General features: G+C 43.7%; 1 protein-coding gene across 1 annotated transcript in view; it reads right to left on the reverse strand.

Moving 5' to 3' along the window:
* Positions 1-2,795: 2,795 nt before the first annotated feature.
* Positions 2,796-20,914, reverse strand: part of GRIN2B (glutamate ionotropic receptor NMDA type subunit 2B) — a 218,656-nt gene continuing 200,537 nt past the window's right edge. Inside the window, exons 11-14 of the mRNA XM_069854582.1 lie at positions 13,429-13,589; positions 11,149-11,336; positions 9,190-9,428; positions 2,796-6,829 (exon numbers count right to left, since the gene is read on the reverse strand). Coding sequence (XP_069710683.1) covers positions 4,922-6,829; positions 9,190-9,428; positions 11,149-11,336; positions 13,429-13,589 — 2,496 coding nt within the window. The 3' untranslated portion in view covers positions 2,796-4,921. The remainder of the gene's footprint in view (positions 6,830-9,189; positions 9,429-11,148; positions 11,337-13,428; positions 13,590-20,914) is intronic.

The raw sequence follows: 20,914 nt of genomic DNA on the forward strand, positions 1-20,914 counted from the left end.
TGCTTCCATCTGTTGATAAGCAATGGAGGTGGGAGGATATGCCACATTTGATAGAAAGCTCTAAAGCAAAGACTTGCCTATAAAGATCCCTGAGGTATCTCTGATCACTCTAACCTGTCACCAACATCATATTTATTCTCTGTCTCCCCCTCTCTCTTTTGCTGGCAATGTTACTGTGAGAAACAACCCTGATTTGAAGGTAGAAATGGGCTTTATTCAAGATGGATTCTAGCGTCTTCTTGGAGTGAGGAGCTCAAAGACAGCATGCACTGCTGAAGAAGACAGATGCAAAGAGACCCATCCTGGCAACTCTTAACTCCTCCACCAAATCCTTCAGGACATCACCAAGGAACCTTCCTCCCCCTGTGCACTGGAAATTGAATATCAACCCCCTGTGGGTGAAGTTCATACTTGCATATTGCTGAGCATTTTAAACCCACTGGGGTTCTTGCCTGGAGAGTTCTGACAACACATGCTGGATTTTAGAAAGAATGAGATGGGATTTTTGCGGAGGAGGTGGGGCTGGTGTGCTTCATTGTCTCAACTGACAACAAGTCCTGACCACAGCTTTTCTTTCATAATTATAATATGACATGACAAGTTCTGATATTGCCCTTACTCAGAGGCATGATGGGAGACAGAACTACTACACCAGCCTGTGTTGTGTTGCACTAAGGTAAAATTCTGGTGTGAATACTCCAAGAAGGTTTATAATGAGGTCCACAGCTGGAAGTTCTACCTGTCAGCTGCTTTCAATTGTGCATGGCACATATTTGACTTTTTTTTTTTTTATAGTATTTCCTCCATCTCCTTCATATACATCTGCTTTCAGCTGAGAACATACACTCCAGTACCACTTCAGAAGAACATGGTTCATGAAAATACCTCTCAGAGAGCCATGCCTGGGGCTAAAGTGAGGAGGCAAATTTCAGAAATATTGCCAAAGGTGCCTAAGCTTTCCCAGGATGTTGGCTGCAAATATACAGTAGAGGTCACCGAACTGTAGAAGACACAGTGGTTTTTGCTCGGTATTCTTGTGTGCAGAAACCTTCAGAGAGAGAAAATGTCCCCAGACACTGCCCCAGAAAAGACTGGTGTTTCTGCAGGAGAGAGAGAGAAATGGCAAGGGAGGAGATGTGGAGTTTTGTCAGGTTCTGGTATGAAATCTGTTTTTTTTCTGGACAGGTAATAAACAGCACATGGCTGGTTTTCTAATATAGACAACACCTGCTGCTATTATTACCTGATAGATTCACTTGAATACTTAGAATGAAAATACACCAAATCTAAAATTCTAAATATATAATCAGAGTTTAATAACATCATCGATTTATTTTCTGGATTATGAATTACACCCTCCCCCCTCCCACGCCCTTCCCTTAATCTCTGTCCCAAAACTTGTTGACCTGTCAGAACTAAAATAACAAAGCAACCAGAAAAGATCACTTATAGGAGAAAGGATTAACCTGATAGACACATGGCCTAATCTATTATGGGAGAAGGCAAAATCCCAGGCTCCTGTGGTTAGACCAGTGGTTCAGTCCAGAATTTACAGTTCTTTTCTGGTTGCTCTAGAGCATTCATTTGAGTGGTCTGTGGCACAGTTAATATTTGCAGAGCACTCAGTGTTAACAGTGCTACAACAGTATCAACACTAGACAATGATTTTGGCAAACTATCATTTGCCAATCAGTGGAACAAGGGACAGATCAGTTCAGAGAAAAAACGAACCAACTTTCACCCCAGAACACAAAAATCAGAACCCTTAAGAAGAGATTTGAAAAAAAGTTCCATTAACTTCTTTTTGGTTTGTTTTCGGCTTAATTTCCCTGCAGAGCCAACCTCCAGGTTTCCTCGTTCCAGAAGGGGAGGGACAGAAAAGTACTGAGATAACCACCAAATGGATTAGCTGCCCTCACCAGCTGTCAAGTTCCCACCCAAGCCCTTAGGAAATACCAGAAATTATCATAAGCTTTCCCAGGTCCAAGATTTCTAAACCAAAGTAGCATTGGAGAAGTCTCTTAATGTCAAAGTGATGGTCCAACCTGAGCGGCCAGCTTGATGGTTCACCCCACCACTATCAAGACAGTGTAGTGCCTTGAGGCCCAAACTCCACAGAGAGATGCTGGTACAGAGAGTTTATATGCAAAAAGGAATTGGGGATGTTCCCATCAAAACATGAAACCCTGCTGGCAAGGCTTGAAGTGACGTTCCGGCGTCTTCCATTCATGAAGATAAAGATGACAGGGCAATACGGGGGGCCTTGGGGAAATACAGCACACATGGGTTTCTCTCTCTCTCTCTCTTTTTTTTTTTCCTCATTCATACGGCCTCGACCCGCGTAAACCGCTTCCAAAAACACATCCTGAAAAGTTGTAGAAAACAAACAGAACGAAAACAAACTTCCCCTCCCTCCCACCCCACAACCTGAATATTCACGAGAAGAGAAACACCAATTTATACAAAAACGCAATAAAAAAGAAATATTTACAAATGAAAGGAACGCCTTCTCAGTGGCCGCTGTCAGAGGTGTCTGACAAGCTGCCTGTGTGTTCTGGATTGCAGATCACTCTGTTAATTTGTTTGGTTTGTTTTTTTCTTTTTCCTTTTTGTCCTTGTAATGAGAGAAGAGGGAAAGAAGAAGGTCCCTTGCCCCGACGACTAAGGGGTGGCATTACAAAGACTCTCCCTCTCTTCCCTTCTTAATTTCCTCAGTGAAATATAAGAAAATATTCCCCTCATCAACCCTGCCCAACCTCTCCTCACACTTTTTGAGTTTACAGGCAAATCCCACCCTCCCCCCAAACCCAGCTTTAAAAAATAAATAAAATAAATAGGTAAATAAATAAAAGGCCTTTCATTGGCTTAAAAAGAGAAAGATAAGATCAAATCAACCAGGGTGAGGTGAAGAATGTGAAAGAGGTGGCTTTCATCTCCAAGAAATGTGGCTTATAAAAACAGGACTGCCATCCCCTTTCAAAGTCAGTCCCCAGCAGTGTCCCCATGCTCTCAGCACAGGGTTCTCTCAACCCTTCCCCTGGTGAGTCACAGTCATCAAGACACCAGGACAGACCCAGGATAAGCAGGAGAGACTTTGCCATCTCTCTCAGGATGGGAGATGTCAGCCCACAGCCTCACCTCAGGAGAAAGAAGACATACGAAATGGGAATTCAGCTTCTCACTCCTACCATTGCTCCCTTTCCTTTAGTTTAACTTGCATCTAAAATGATACAATGGAAAGGAAACACTCTTATCAATACTAGGTGCACCAGGAAAGCTGTCACTACAACTGCAGGGATGGAAAACCCTAGGCTATTCCAGCTTTGCACCCGTGCTAGTATCTCTCTCTCTTGCACATGGAGGCACATGTACACGTACACACACATCTCAGCCTTGCACATCTTCTCTTCAGACCCCAGCAGAAGTTTCTGTGCTCTCTGGCATTTATTCAAGCACAACCCTTCCCAGGAAGACAAGCCATGTACTTCCCCTGTACATTCAATAGTAAATATACATATGAATTTCCAATGGATGTGCACACCCTCCTCTCATTTCCATATGTGCAAGGAGGCACTGCAACAGTCCACCAGCACCACTGTCACCACACACACCCTTTTTTGGCATCTTTTCTTTCCTCTCCAGCACCATGCCAGCATTGGCAAAGGGCATCCTATTCTTTTTGATCCAACCGGCTGGTCGAGAGTAGGGAGGGCAGAAGGATGAAAACCCTTTTCCCCTGTCCTCCTAGCTGAAAGGACACACCAAAAGAGGCTTGATGTCCCCTAATGTGACAGTGAAAAAACTCCCCTCCTTTCCCTACTCTTTAGCTCTGTTCCACTGTGGTTTTTATCCGGACACTTTATAGGATCGTGGGTTTATTTTGCTTTCTTCACAGACATTTCAAGTATAAAGTTATCATATATACTCGCGTATAGGCTAACTCATACTATACACTGCCCCCACCCTTGAAGTATGTCACAACTAGAGAGTGATTCACAGCTAACAAACCAACCCTGCACCCCTTTGCCCACCAAATCCTCTAATTTCAGTACAAACCAGCATCCTGTTTCAGAGATCCCAGAAGCCTCCCTGACTTCAGGGTTGCTTTCCCAAGCTCGGACCTCATTTCCTTTTCATCTCTCCCACTGGTCTACCACAGATTCAACGGCTATAATAGTCATAGTGAAACCACTAGCCAGACCTGCAGACAAACCTTCTCTCCCTCCCCCCCATCCCTCAGCAGACAATTCAAAATTTTAGCGTAAAATTTCTCAGCATATACGCAAATATATATATTTCAGCCCTAAACCCCCATAGTCTTCACAAAATAATGTAACAAGAACCTCAGTATAGCTAACATATAAGTGCATCATCAAGTTAGTCATGTTATTCACCCTTCACTTTCTCCACATCTTCAAACACTACTCTTTTCTAGGCAGTTTTAGGAAGAGTTGCCTGAGCAAGCGTATTTTCCTGCGTCTCCATTACGCTGCTTCTGCTGTCTCCTTGTGATGCACACACTCGCGTGTGCATGTGTCTTTCTCTGCTGAGAGCCAGCAAGAGTGAAATGCTAGAGTCGCTGCCGCTCCCCCTCACCCCACCCATTCCTTGCCTTTTTCTCCCCTTCTTAAAATCACGAGCGAGGATATCCAACCCCAACATCACTGTAAAGTGCAATGGCCAGAAATGGAGGAGAACGGGAGGAGTGAGAACATGGAAAAAGATAAAAGGAGAGGATTGGGAAAGAGGAGGAGGAAGGGGGGAAACCAAAGAGGTGGCACTTGTCACCAGTGCTGCACTACTCAGAACTCCAGTATCCCACAAACTAAGGATGACCTGGGAGAGTAGCTGATGGGGTTGATCCCACCCTCCCACACTCCACGCACACTCCCAGTCCCTCCCCGCGCTGTTCCCCTCTCACTCAAACGTCAGACTCAATACTGGAGAGTTTCTCATAAACATGCCCGTTGCTGGAGCCATTGAAAGCCCTGGGGTTTTTGTTGTTAGGCACACAGGGGTTGGACTGGTTCCCTATACAGATGTCCTTCTGGAAACGGGCTGGCACAGCCCCATGAAGGGCTGAGACCACCGGCTTGTTGGTGGTGACGATGGCTCGGAAGTCTGGCCTGGCTTTGGGCCCTCCTGCCACCACAGGCTGCCTGAAGAAATAAGATTTGCTGCCGTGGAGCAAGCATTGGTCATCCCCAAAAGTGGGGATGAAAGGGTTTTGGGTGACCCGGTCGGGGTAGAGCGACTTGCTGAGCATGTAGCCCCCACTGCTGCCGGGGTTGTTGTGGTGGTGGTAGCTGGTGGCGGGCACTGAGGACTTGTTGTTGGCAAACGTGGTCTCACTGGCTGGCATCTCAAACATGTGGGCGTAAGGACTCCCTTCCAAAAAGCGGCCCTTGTCCTTGAGGCTGACACTGCGGGGCGCCAGGGCCGAGTCATCCTTCTGCAGATCCACAAAGGTGTCATAGGAGTGCTGCCGGCGGAGCTTGTTGCGATTCTTCTTCTGCACCTTGGAGGCAGAATTGGAAGGGCTCTGAGGATATTTGGAGGAGGAGGTGGCACTGGTGGCCACGGGCACAGGGGCAGGTGGCTGGTCCAGCTCTTGGAGTGAGTTGTCCTCACTGATGTCGTACAAGTTGCCTGCTTTCTTGCAGGCCTCGCAGCGGATGCAGGCCTGACGGGTGGAGTTCTGCCCCACCACCGATGGCGTGTAGTTGTGCAGCTTAGAAGGGCAACTGCGGCAGAAATTAGCCCCAGGCCGGTCCTCCCAGTCTAGGTTGGTCAGGTTCTTCTCCCAGGGCGCCGGGACCCCACTCACACCACCATGCTTGTGCTCATTGCTTCCACCAAACTCACCCGAGCCATGCTTGTGGTGGGCCCTGTTGGTGCAGGATCCACTCCCTCCTCCTCCTGTATCACGCTTAAACTCATCTCCCCGCTCTTTATAGATATCCGTCAGGTCCACATGTTCCCAGTGCGGCGAGTTCTCCTTGGCCCGAAACTGGTCCAGGTAGAAGTCCCGTAGCCCTTCCTTGTCCCTGAAGTAGCGCTTGTGGTCGGGGGAGCGGGGTGGACGCCGGCGATAGGCCAGCTCTATCTCATCAAACTCCCGCCGGGACTTGGCAGAGGCTGGGCGCTTCTTCAGGCTGTCTTTGTACTGCTGCTTTCGCCGCTTGGCCGCATTGCCCTCAATGTTGCCATAGGTGACGGTGTGAGTGGAAATGTCAGAGACGTCTGAGCGGATCAGGTCGTCATGGGCCCCACTGCCCCCATAGCGGTCACTCTTGAAGGAGAACTTGCCATAAAGGTCGCCCAGCTGGCTGTGCTTGGCAGGGGGTAACCCCAGGTCCAAGGGCTTCTTCCCAATGGACCGTGACTGGGCATTGAAAGGCGGGTTGTCACAGTCATAGAGCCCATCAATGGAACTGGTGCTGCCGATACTGTGGGGACGGTGGTGGTGGTGGTAGTGGTCCTGATACACATTGCTGTCCTTCAGCTGGAGGTTACCAAAGGTCCTTTCCACCTCACTAATATAGTCACTAAAGAGGTTCTCCTCGCAGGGGGGGTTGTTGTAGGACTTGCAGTCTGAGTGGGTGAAGCTGCGACGGTGCTCGGAAATATCATAGACTGATGACTCACGGCGGATAAAGTCCAGGGCACTCTGTGGTGAGCCATTGACCCCTGATAGGTTGGCCATGTTCTTGGCTGTCCGAAGCAGGCGGAGGATGTTGGAATGGGTGTTGTTCATAGTTGCCGTAGGCGAGTTCATTGCTGACTGGCGTTCCTCGATGGCCACACCATGGATGCAGCTGTAGATACCCTGAAATGAGAGAAAGCAGGAAGATGAGTGGTCCTGCAAAGAATACATGAAAGGGGACCTAGACTGTAAAGCACCCTGTGCAGCAATAGCATATTCCTGTAGGACAGCAAGGCCTGTCAGACTTTCCATCATAGAATCGCTAGGTTGGAAAAGACCTTTGAGATTATTAAGTCCAACTGTATCTGTCCACTAATAAGTCATATCCCTAAGCACTTTATCTTCCCATATTTTAAATACCTCCAGGGATTGTGACTCGACCACCTCCCCGGGCAGCCTGTTCCAGTGCCTGATGACCCTTTCAGTGAAGAATTTTTTCCTAATGTCTAATCTGAACTTCCCCTGGCACAATTTGAGGCCATTCTCTTTCATCCTGTTTCCTATCACTTGGGAGAAGAGACCAAAACACACCGCGCTACAACTTCCTTTCAGGTAGTTGTAGACAATGATAAGGTCTCCTCTCAGCCTCCTTTTCTCTAGGCTAAACAACCCCATGAAGACCAGCTCCCTCAGCTGGTCTTCATAAGACTTGTTCTCCAGCCCCTTCACCAACTTCATTGCCCTTCTCTAGACACACTCCAGGATCTCAATGTCTTTCTTGTAAAGAGAGGTTCAAAACTGATCACATCACGATGCATATGATTGCAAATCAAATCAAATTAGATCACACCTGCTCTACCAACCCTTGATGTTCTGCCCCTCTTTCTTGGTCCTCACATTCTTTCCTTCCCCTCTGTTCCTCTTCCTCTACTTTGCTTCATGCCATATCTGTAGGATGCAGAAATACCTGTTTGCATTTGTAGGAGTTACTCAAATCTAGTAGGTGTAACACAGAATTGCAAATGGGGAAAATAATATCCTTGGGAACAAAAGCACCAAGACAAATGATTCTGTGTGGATGAGAGGAAGAAAGTCTGTTCGGCCCTTGAAATTCATCTGGACTCCAGTGAATCAACAAGATAGAAGCAATCTTAAAAAGGGAACAGCTTCATTTGTCATAAACTTAGCTACATTAATCACCAGTACAGACTAGAAAAGGAAACGGAGAAAGAGCAAGACTGCCAAATAGGTATTTAGGTCTTTTGCATCTAGTTGAGTGAGGTACAATAGAACTTTTAATTGCATTCTGTTAAATTTAACAGTGATAATGGGCTCCAAATTGACATCCCTGAAAGCCAAAGTCCTCTATTCAACCTCAAATCAGACAGTAGAAATGCCTGATTCCTTCACATTCCCCACAAGCTCATTTAATCCATGACACAGGCTGTTTGCAAGAGCTACCCCTTGGAGCAGAAGGAAAGTGGCTCATTTATTCCCCAGCCAGCCAAATGGTGCCTGCTGATTAATGTCAGTTGTGAAATAGACACCATCACATCATGTTACTATGGTTTCTCAGCAGCCAGCAGATGATTAACACTTTTCAGACTTTTCACTAACCTGACCCAGGTCTAGTAGATAACCCTAGAATAAAAGAATCTGTCCTTAGCTAAGGATCACGAAACACGGTCCTATCTCATGCCCAGACTAAACCAGGTTAGAAACGAACAATACAGAAGACAGGCTGTAGCCCTGCATTCAAAAGGCTTCGTCATTTCTCCTCAACAATATGTTATGCAGCAATTATATACTTCTTGCACAATCAAAGTCAATTTCATTACATCAGACACTGAGGTAAAAAATGCCAACATTTGATCTTACTTCAAAATGGATCAGGAGAAGGCACCAGTGGCTTGAGAGAAGAAAAAAAGCTCCAAATGGGACATTGCTAGCTACACTAATAGCAGAAATATGACTCAGGAATTACTAGAATCGGCTTTAAATGTAAATATTATACCCTGAGGCAGATTTGCGTAAAGCGATTGCTGAGTTCATGTAGTCATCTTCTCGAAATGATTTCTGCATGGTTTAGAGCATGGCTTTTGGTTAGGGACTTCTGACTATCCATGACAGCACACTTCTAGTTACCATAAGGTCAGCTGAACAGCTGTAAGATAGAGTACAATGAAAAACTCCTGAATTTCTAATCACGTTATTGACCATTACTTATTGTCCCTAAATATGGCCTCCTTGAAATTCAGTTTGGAAGAGCAGACAGTTACAATTAACTTTTCTTTATACTGCATTTTCATTTCCATGTAAAATTTCTATTACCTTGACTATAACCCAGCAGAGACCTGAGATATCACAGAAAAATATTAGATGCTCTTGCAACATTAACAGTGAGAAGATGTCAGCCTTTACCCCGCAGACCACCAGTCCATGCTACCTATGCGTTAGATAGTCTTGATTGACTTCCCCATCTCCAGTACCTACGACTGTCCAAATAAATCTTCTGTTCCTCCCCACTAGCTAACGATACTCACCCTGCTGATGGAGAAGACCACACCAGGCTTGCCAGAGCAGACGCCCATGAAGCAGTGGCGGAATTGCCAGTAGAAGAGATGCTCACAGATGAAGGTGATGAGACTGAGTGCCATGGCTGCTCCCAGCATGTAGAACACACCTGCCATGTTATCTATATCCAGCTGGCTGCTCATAACCTCATTCTTCTCATTGTGACAAATGCCAGTGAGCCACAGTGCTTCCAGCTCCTCCATTTCCCCTACAAAGACAGAGAGAAGGAAACAGGTTAGATAGCCTTTCAATGGATAAAGAGCTCAAGTTGGGGCAGACTGAAAGCAAGAAACTGATCTAACATGATTTCCAGTGGCCGTGCTCTTTCCCCACATCTATCAGGTCCAGGAATTATCCTGACTGCCCGTCTGATAGTGGCAGGCACAATTTGTCACAAAAAGCTGTACCACAGAGCACAGCTATCACACTTGCCAAATAGCTACAGTGAGATCCTGAAAAAGTTGCCTACCAGATGACTGAAATCTGGCCTCACAAACTTGCACTTTCACATTAGGTCAACAAAGGCAAAAATCCGTGACTAATACTGGTAGACAAAAATGAGTCATTTCTAAAAGAAAACATTATACACTTCAAGCTAAAAATTTCAAATGCTTATTTTTTTTTAAATCAAAATGTCTGATTTTGTATTAGTTTCCATCATATCCATAGCTTATTCAAACTAGGTGCAATGTTCCCAAAAATATTTGTGCATTTTTATCTGTTTTATTTCCTTTCAACTTTGTCCTAATTCAACATTTCCAAGCACTTTGACCAATCAAAAATATTACTAATTTGTTTCAGCTAGGAACAAATGTTCTGTAGTCTTAATTTCATACCCCACTTACTCCCATTATGGTATTTTCATGAGGGGAGAGAGAAGGATAAACACTCACATGCACATACTGTGGCATTCAGAAACAAAATAATTTTGCAGGTGGCCAGTTCTTGTTATGCTGTTAAGAAAGCTAGTTTTTTACATTTTCAACCTCCAATACAGTGACAGTGGGAAAAAAAATGTATATTTATGTGGCGCCATAGCACAGTCTTTAAAGCTGAATGGAGAACTTATATCATTAGTCTCTTTAGGAGACAGAACACCCTATCCATCAGACGGCAAAATTTCTGCTGAAGTATATCAGAGTTATATTCTTTCCATATTTATTACACTATACACTATTTTCAGATTTCAGGAAAAAATCCTTCATAAATAAAACAATCTGTGAATCTTATTTATTCAAAAAGAGAACACAGCAAGATGTAGTATGGAATGCAAAGGGAAAGCCAGGAAATTTTCTAAGAAGGAATTCCTTATTCCAAGATCTTTTTTCTTAATAATAGCAATATCTCCGTAAAGGATGGAATTAACTAGGTTACTATAACTTTCTGATTAAAAACTCACTCCTCAAGTCTCAAGTCCTTCCTTGGTTTTTTTTGAGGATTTGGAAAATCCAATTTAACATTTTCAACCAAAAATATTTATCTTTTATTTTATCCTTTTAATTTTGTAAATTCTACTTTACTTGATCCTGTTGAGAACTATAAAGCCTTGGATGATCATGGAATGTCCCGTATAATTAGTGTGTCTGGTCTTGGAAAAACCTCAAAGGCAGTGAAAAATTCACACCAGAAGTCTTATTTTTACACAACACACTTCACACAAAATATTTTTCAAACGAACTTCTGAGCTAGTTGTATAAAACCTTTCGTGCTTTTGACTTTGCTTTTGATGATACTGCTACCATGCATCCACAACATGAAAAAAGTGACATCCTCACATTTTTGGTGTAATGCCTCTAACAAACTCTTGTTAATGTTTTCCAGATCTCAACTCAAGCCTGAAGCACCAGGGTTAGGAACTTCTATTTTTTACATGCAAAACTTGGTATTTCTTAACATAACTCAAAGTCCTCTTTTTTCTGGTGACTCACCATCTCCAAAAAGCTGTAGAATGGCAAGGTCAACTTGACGTTTCCAGCCTGAGTCCTTTTGGATGGCAATGCCATAGCCGGTGGAGGCAAACACTTTCCCACTCCCAATTGTCACCAGCTTGCAGCCTTCATCTCTACCAGCCATGTAGTTTAGCACTGCTGCATCATAAATGAAAGCATCCAACTTCCTGCATAGGTGCAAGAAACAAGGATTATAGTATAAAAAGGGTGGAATCTATGTGAGTTCAAGGCCATTCTTAGGTAATTAAGGCAGAAACCAACTTCTTTCAGATAGACTACAATAGGATGCATCTTCACCTTCATCAGAGTTAACTAAAATCTGAACCTAGAACCTGTTTGCAGGTGAAGCTAGATTATAAATGAGGCCTGTCATTTCTTTCTGAATCTTTGATAATCATCATTTCTGATCTGAAAAGAATTTGGAATACAAACATACTGCCAGATAAAGATGGATGAGGAGGAAGTCATGGGGAACTACAGTCCTAAGAATAGCTTGTATTTCTGTACTGCCTTTCATCTCAAAGGACACCAAAAAGCTTTATAAAATGTATCAATATTAGATAGCAAAGTAGGGCTTGGAGTGAGGAAAAGATTTTCTCTGATTCAAACTGCTGGCATGACTTAGCTGAGCAAAACATATTTTCTTTTTAAATTTTAAATAAAATACATTCAGAACATCATTTTTAACTGTGAAAAGCACTGATGGATCTTTATCAATGTCAAGTAGCCACAATAGCAACTTTACAGTTTACCATGCTGAGTAGGTCTGGTAAAGGACACTTCACTGAAAACCGTAAGAAAAAAACTGTTTCAAAACAGAGAAATCCCCATTATTGGCTGGGATAGATGAACAGCACAACAGACTGATGACAGCCTTCTTTGCACTGTAACAAGCTGATCTGGGTGTGGGGGCAATCTCAGGAAGCTGCATCTTCCACATAATCAAAGACAGACAGTGATTAGATTCTCCCACTAGATCTGAAATGAAGCAGTTTTTAATAAAAGACCAAAGACCTTGCACATTCTCACACCCACTCTATCCTTTCAATCCACATATATTTCCAGTATGGTGATTATCTCAGTTCAAGTGTGTATCTGTGGGGAAGTCTGTCCAAGGGTGGATATGAAGCCAGGATGACATCTACCACAAGTGATGAGCTCTATTTCATCCATATATTTCCAGGACACAGCATATTTATTTCCTGGATGATGACTATCCTGGCAAATGTACCTTCCCAGGATGGCATCCAACAATGGTACAATCATTTATAATGGGCTGTGTGCCTCTGAACCCGGCCAACAGGTTCAGGACTATTCAGTCAATCTAGTAATTAAATTGGCGGAACATCTTCATTCGTGCTTCAGAATGAACTTTATTATAAAAGCACAACACAAATGTAAGCAAGATTTTTTTTCACTGTGGCTGGGCTCTGACAGTAAAAATGGCCAGCTCAGGGAGCAGGTCTTTAATTATAAAGGACAAAGGCTTGCAAAACAAGGTTTTTAGTTCCTTTACAGATTCCCAGCAATCAAAAAAAAGGATGAACTGTTCAAACACTCCTCTTTGCTACAGATTTTCCCCATGTTCCCCAAATTACCCAAGGAAATGCTCCTATTTTCTGTACTTCCTTTTTGCTCAAACAACATTTTGTTCATCCCTTTATACTAAAGTATTCCAGAGAGAAGGGCTACTTCCAAACTATTTGCTTGAAGCACACCTTATGTTACGCTGTATCAGCTAGTGATGCACTGAGGTGGGATTAGTCCGTTAAAGATTGTTTCAGCTTCCTAATTAACCTGATGTTTTATACACAGAGGAAGGAAAAATAAAGGAATATCCAGATGACAATACAAACGGTCTAAAAAAATACCAACTTTGTCCACAGAGGTCTGTGAGCTTTTCCTGTATATTCATGAGGACCCATCAGCGTGAAACATCTTGATGAAATAAGGTCTTCAGGAGTAATATACACAACACTAACATATACAAGAGCACAGATGATCCTCTTTTTATTTTCTCTTTTCCCCAATAACTTTACAAACATAGCAAAATCACAGATTTTATATAGATGTCAATAGAGAAACCTGGCTAAGAGAACCACAAAATTATTCTCCTGTGTTGTGTGTGGCCTTGTTATACTTTAAACCATGGAATTACAATGAAGAGTCATTTTCCAAACCCCACAAAAAATTTTACAGACAAGCATGCAAAGAAGAGAGATTTCTATGGTGAGTAAACATGGAAGAAGAAAGCCTCACCCTGTCTTCAGCGAGAACAGTGCATCATCCACCCCCCTCTGATTGAACTTCACCATGTAGCTGTGCATTTCAGGGTAGTTGTTGCGAATGTTCCTTTCTGTGCTGCCATTGGGGACCGTCCCAAAGCGGAAAGGGGGTGAAAAGTCATTTGGTTTCTGGAACTGGAGAGACAGAAAAAGAACATTTCTCACAATATTTCAGCAAGAAGCAGTAATTATGTATGGGAGAACACACTCTCCTCAGAAGGTAGTTCTAATTTTATTTTATTATCAGGTGGAAAATTTTATAATGAAGATATTGTACTTCACTGTTTTCAAACACAGACATCTCCTCTTAGTGCCTAAAAACCAAGAACTGAATCTGAGCAACCTGACCTTATTGTCCACTCTGGATTAACTGCATAAATATTTGGTGATCAAAGATTAAAAGGAGGTTAGATAAAAGGAGAAAGGAAAGGGAAAAGGTAACAGCAGCTTTAGAACACAGTCAAGGAAAGATTTTCAATAAAATCCATGTGCATTTATCCACAAAGGGTTGTTTATTTTCTAAGTATCCTTTTTCAGCTCTGTGGATGTCTTTGCACTTCCTGTTTCTGACTGAAGTAGAAAAGTAATTAATGATGAGAGATGCCTCTCAGAACACCTCAGACTCACTTCACCAAACCAATGATCAGTTTTCAAACTTTTGGGCAAATGTCCCAAATGAAATGCTATTAGTAGTTGCAAGTCACTAGTAACATTTGATGCCCAGAAAAGAGCTGGCAGAATACTCCAAACGTTTTGCTGCTCCCAAGAAATACATTCATCATAACATTCCCCTATGGCTGCAGGGCTGTGAGATTTTATCTGCCACTTGCTTAACTCAAGTCATAATCAATGCTCTCTAGGGTTTTATGAGCAGTAAAATTTAGACTGTCATTTACAAAGACTGCTTAAAACCCCTGGAACCAGCAGACGGGAAGGAGCACAGAATAGTAAGCCAGGAACTGAATAAGCATTAAAGAAAATGATGCAAAGGTAGGATTTAGGGAGGAAATCTTCCTCTCTTGAGACACCCAGCAGCAGATTGCCTGGTGCCAATTCTTGATTCCTAACTGGGACAGTATATTTGTATGATCCTGACAAGCATGCTAAGAACATGTTAACAGTCAGAACAAACCCATTTAAAAGCAACACCTGGTACATGAATATATGCAGTCATGTACAGCCACTTTCTATAGTGGTAAAGTGGCTACAGTCCATAGCTGTGGCTTAAAAAAACATGCAGATGAGCCTTTTTCTTGAGTTCTCCTCAAAGCCAGTTTGTAACATGGTCAACTCAGGAGGATGTCAAAGCCACTAAAGCAGTGTATCCCATTCACAACATCTCAGAAATAAGGCCAGCCAGGTACTTTATCTGTGGGAAGGTGAACACATTGTTCACATCACCTGTTTTTTTGTACCAGTCAACTCATCTGGCTATGCAAGTAATCATCTCTTCAGTCTGCACAGTGAGATGGACTGGCTTATATGTCCACACATGAGTGTGAGAGAACGCATATCCTACTGCTTTAAGCCAATAGAAAACATCAGAGCTGGTTTTTGAAACACAGGCTGGCACATCACCGAGCAAAAAAAAGTTTTCATATAGCATAAAACAGGCGGTAAGGTGGCTCTTAGAACTCTGTCACACCCCCTAGGGAAGAAGACAAACTCATAGCTATCAAAACCTGTAATGAAAACAAACTTTGATGGGAGAAAAATCACTGCAGCATGCTAAAATTATTCTTTTTTACCAAGGTGATAATAGCAGCAGCTTAGGGGACCCATCACAACAAGGACACTGCCATAGCAGGCACAAAGGAACACAGTCTCTCCCCTGATATGCTAAACCAGGAGTTTGCAAAGTGGGCAACTTGCTCCCCCAAAGGCTGCAGAACCCAGCCTAGAAGGCAGATGGTGCTCCCCCCATCCCCACATAAACCTCCAACAGAGTAAATTCAGCAGGGAAAACAGCAGGCAGGCTCGAGCAACATTGGTGTGACCTCAGCTTCAGCATGCCTTTGGGAAGGGTGGCAGCTATAAGACCCTCTCTCTGGGCCCAAAGAGTGTTAAGAAAAAAAGAGGCCCCTGCCAATGCCGATTTATACCTCTGCCCTTCATTCCCTGTGATATAATCTCTAGTTTTGTCTGTTTCCATCATTGTGTCTATGAACAAGAAGGAAGAAGGATTATAGAGTCAAGCATGGCCGTGATAAGGGAAATTATCTCATTGCTGAACTATCCTTTGTCCCCACTGTGTTCCAGGGTCCACTTTAGCAGCCAGAGGTGAAACGTTCCATAGTTAATTTTTAACCTCCTGGGCAATCAATAAATAAATGAAAACATTCCTCTTGAAGGAAATTACTGGTTTTGGCAACTGGAAAAGCATGTTTCTAGAGAAGGAAGCCATTCTGATGGCTTCTGCAAAATGACATGTTGTGCATTCGCTTACCATCCCTTATCTCCTGCTCATTCCTCAGTCAGAACAGAATTGCAAATGCAAATTACTCTCCACACAATCACATGAACACACACTTCAACCATAGCCTGGTGGACAATGAAACATGAAACAGTCTGAAGGGATCCACATGGAACCCACATCAGAGATCTTCAGCTTGAATGCCTGAGAGGAACACAAATCCCCAGCCACCTGGTTTGGTGTTTGCAAAGCTGAAAGCAATTGATGCCCAGCTGACTCCACAGTCCATGGGGCCAGAGATAAGCAGCTAACTTCTCCACATTTGAGAAGTAACAGTGGTATACGCATGCAGCTTTCTGGCAGGAGATGGCGGCTGAGGAATCCCCATTTTTGCTGCTCAGCAGTAGGTGGGCACAAGTCAGTCCAGGTGTGAAGTGATCTCCAAAGAGCCCTCCAGAGCCAAATACTGCTGCACCTTTCTGAGCTTGCTTCTGCCCCACACAACTTATACTGAAGGAGCAAGAAGACACATAAGCCTTCCTAGAAAACATATGGGAGAGATGGGGAAGGAGTGTGTCCTCTCCTAGCAACACAGTTGAGGCAATAGTGTGGAGGAACTGGAGAAGATTCATAAGGAGGAAAATTAATTGGCACTGTAGTCAAAGAGTTCAGTAAGGAAAGCCACTTGTTTGGCTTCTGCCAGGTGTTGGGAGAGTGGATCTGGACCAGAAGTGTCAGGGAAGCAGGGTATACTCTGGCAAACTGGTCTACAGGAGCTGAGGCACAATGCAGGGATCATTACAAGGAGGCAGCCTGTGCAGAGGTAATATCAATGCTTCAGTAAATATCGACAAAAGAATTAACCGCAGTTATTGACAGAAAGGGTCAGAATTTAGATTAATGAGAGAGGTCTCCATCATTTCATTTAGATGTTTCTCCTGCCAGAGCTCTATATCACAACTACTCTACCTTGGGCATGTGCAAAGAGGAGACCTGTGAGGCAAAAATGTATGGAGATAATAGGGGAGGGGAAGATAAGCAATTGCACTGGTTGCTGAGCAAATCCAGCTGCAAATTGTCACAGGGAGCAGCAAACAGGGCTGTATAGTGTCTGCACCTCACGCTTCCCAGCAGCAGAAACCTTGTCCTGCTGCTCAGGTCTACCTGCTTTGAAGGGTGACTGACTGGGATGCAGTCCTCAGGGCTCAGTTGCAGCCCTTCACCCAGGTGAAGTTTTACCCCACCTGCAGCCTCCCATTCACTCACCATATAGCCTCAGTCATGAGATGCTCCCCTTGTGCCCAAGGTGATGTGACACCTTTTCCCACATGGTAGAAAATTCCATTACACTGCTGGTTTCGCATCAGATGTGAAGGGTGGGATGGGAAGCAGACACACAGCGTACCTGAAGGCCTGGGGTGGCTTTGGGACGTGAGAAGCCTGTGCTTAGAGACCAGCGGCTTCCTTTCTCTTCAAGCCTTCACTCCACGAATTGAAATCAAGAAGCATTAAGTCCAAATCATGCCATGGCTTCGGGAAAGTAACCTCTCAGAGAGCAGAAATACTCCTGCTCTGGAGAGTGATAAACACACAGGCTGGGGGCTATTAGCACATTCAGAGTGGAGAGACCCTTTTCTGCTCCCCCACTGTAACTTGCCATGAGAACTGTCACCAGCATCAGCAAGAGTGGGTTTAAGTGACTTGCCTGGCAGAGCAGTTTCATTAGCAATTTGGAACCATGCCGTGCAGAAAGCTGCATTGTTCTCAGATGTTCGAATATCAATCTGCATAATGAAACAGGTGATAGGAGCTCTTTCCATTCAGGCAGCCATGATTGGAAGGGATTCAGGGACGAGGGGAAGGGGTTATATCTAATTGGCCACAATTAATTTGATGAGAATTTTTTTTCAATATATTTTCTATCACCAAATGATTCCTACAGAAAAGCACATCTGCACTTATTTATCTGCCTGATGTAGGCCCTGTTTATACTGGAAAGTGTTTGCCAATAGCATTGAAAGCAGTTACTCAAACTCAGCAAGCTCTCACAACAAAAAGGCTCTTTTTTTATCAGTCAATCTACTTTTATACTGCTTTGAAAAAAAATAATCCCCTGCTGAATAACATAATTAGCTGGCAAAACTTGATGTGAGTGTGCATGCTTGCATATGTGTAGTGCCTTAACCTTACACAGCTTCTCTGGAAGAGCTCCCTTTACTTTGTAAGGCCCAGACCTGCAGTTTAAATTTTCTACCATAGGAAGCTCTATACCTCAGACCCACCAAAATAAGGTCACCAGGTTCAGCTCTTCTGTTAGCTGCAAGTCCAAAAGAGCTTCAGCAAATATTAGGTACTCTAAATTCAGTTCATTTGCCCAAGTGTTGTGTGTCAAATGGAGATGTCCAGGAGAATTTCACCTTGGGAGCAGGTCTCTCATATCCCCTGTATGAGAGATTTGCCAGCCACCTGAAGGTATTTTGGATACTCTGGTGCACTTAAATTGGCTCGACATCTATATTTGCACAAATGAATCTAGTCACTGGACCATTCATCCCTCAGCTTCTCCCACCAAAAGTACAGGAAGCCAGCCACTGTGGGTATAAGAGAGCTCAAAGTGCCCACCACTCCCTTGGACTTGTCCATCAGGGAATCAGGCACAATCTTTTCTGCAGGCACCTATACGCAGCACTCTGCTTGCACTTTTGGCAGTTGTATAACCAGCAGATACCTGTTGTGGCCCAGGCCAAATATCTCTTTAACAAGATGGTATTTGTTAGTGAGCTGCAATGTAAGAATTAAGTGACATCAGACTAGAAAAATCCGTGCTTGAGTGCATAATTTTAGCACAACCTCTCAGCATTGCCCAAACATACTTGATTGTTCCCTCTTGCTGTGGTTCAGCTCCATGCCACTGCTTTCCGCTTGCACCTTTCTTCATCGTTTGAGAATCCAGTCAGGCTACTTGCACAGGAGCTTCATCCAGAACTTGTTAAAAATTAAAGGATGGGTCAGTGGTTTTCATGTCAAACTCTGAGGTAACTCTGTGCCTACACTTAAATCTTGATAGACTACGCAAGCCCACAGTAACATGTCTTGCCCTAGCTGCCCTGCTTCGGTATCCTGCACTTCAGCCAGGAAACAACCTCCTTCACAGTTAATGGATGACTAAAAGAGAGGGGGCTTGCCTTTTTCTTACCCCCTAAATATGTCAGTTTTGCCCCCAAGCTGCACCATTAACCATGCCACAGAATAACAAACCCTGTGGCCCTGAGAAGATGTTTGGTCTGCCCCTCTATGTCCTGAGGGTCTCTCCCAGACATGACCATACCTAACAGCTCTTCATGCAGACTGCTGTGGAAGATGGTTTGTGTTGGAGGTTCCTCCACTCCCTGGACAACTTGCACCAAGGCTTTAGATTGGAAAGTTCTTCAAAGTGTCTGAACCAAAGCCTTCCTGCTGCAGTCCAGCTACAACATTTTGTGTTATCATCACTACGGACAGGGGAATCAGATTAGTTTCTTCTTCTTTAAAGGTGCATTTTATGTTTCTGAAGACCGCTGAGCTGTTTCTTCTCCATGTTCTTGCACTGGGACTAAAGAGGGCCAGTTTCCTCATTCTTTCTTTGCAAGCAGTACTATCTAGACCTCCAAGCATTCTTGCTGCTGTCCTTTGGCTGTATCCAGTAGGTCTTTCCCTGACTTACCTTTGATTGGTGGAAAAGCTCTCCATATCCACTGTACCAAGAACAATATGATCAGAACCCCAGGATGCTGAGAGAACATTACACTAAAAAAGCTCACCGCAATACAATAAAAGCATTGATAGTCAGAGTTAATGTTCGTTATCACTCTCCTCAGTGCCTCTCTACGTTACACCCTTTTCCCTCTGTCCTTCACTCTTGTTATCTGCAGCTTGCAAGTTCTTCAGTGCTGTAGTAACTCTGTCCCAATTTGCATTCAGGTGGTGACCAGTTTGATTCTGGAATGTCAATCATCACTGCCAGCACCATCTTCAGGGATTTTATTGTATTCTTTTTATGCAGCTTGATTGTGAACACAGGCACATCCATACAATTGTGCACCATCATGTGTCCTGGTAGAGGAATTGCTCTACAGAGTCCCAGAGTGCTCTACTGGTATGTTGGTGCAGGGCACTTTTACATTGCTACAACAGCATTCCAGCTAGGCATGAGCCAGCCCAACAGCATAGGCAGAAAATCATACTACAAATCTAAATCGTAGCACTGGTACAATAATCTGTGAGGACAGCAGACTAAAGAAAGAATGCTATTCATCCTTCTATTGTTCATTAATATCTTCCTCAGATACTTCTCAAGCTTCATTCCTAAAGCATCCCCCTCCCCTCTGCACAGTCATCTAGTTTTGACATCACAGCCATTTCCAAGTGCCTACAAGTTTTCAGATCCTCCTTTTACACTAGCTATGATTTCCTCTCTTCTGCATTCTCACAATATCACCCTCTACCTACTCAGCAGCAGCTGGGACTATTCACAGCTCAGAATCCAGTCACCACAACAACTCTTGCTAATTGTTGGGCCCAGTCACAGAACTCAGCCCTGAGAATGAAGCGCAAAACCCCACTTCCTTATCTTCACCAGTCAAACAATACTTGCCTTGATTTATGAACAAAACAAAGAGACAAAAGGAATGAACAGCATCAAATACAATATAAGTCAATTTTGGGAGGTCATAAGAATACCTTATGCTCCCTCAGACTTTGACTTTGTGGTTCATCTTATTATTCAATACTCAGTGATGTTTCAAATTCTCTGGTCTTGCTTTGCATAGTGCTTTCACCCATGAATTCCTCTAGATAAGTCTGAGAAAGGAGTTATCAGTTAGTGCAGCTGACTGCAGCAAAGTTGGCAAAGAATTAAATTCAAGTCACTTTTAAAGGAAGATGCAAGGTGGGTCAGACCCACAATCACGAAGAAAAATACCTATGAATATCTGGTGGTAAAACAGGGACATGTGTGGGTCAGGGAAGGAAACATAGCAACACAGGGAAAATGTAGAGGTGAAAGGGG

The sequence above is a fragment of the Phaenicophaeus curvirostris genome, chromosome 1 (genome assembly GCF_032191515.1).
Source record: "Phaenicophaeus curvirostris isolate KB17595 chromosome 1, BPBGC_Pcur_1.0, whole genome shotgun sequence".
NCBI lineage: Eukaryota > Metazoa > Chordata > Aves > Cuculiformes > Cuculidae > Phaenicophaeus > Phaenicophaeus curvirostris.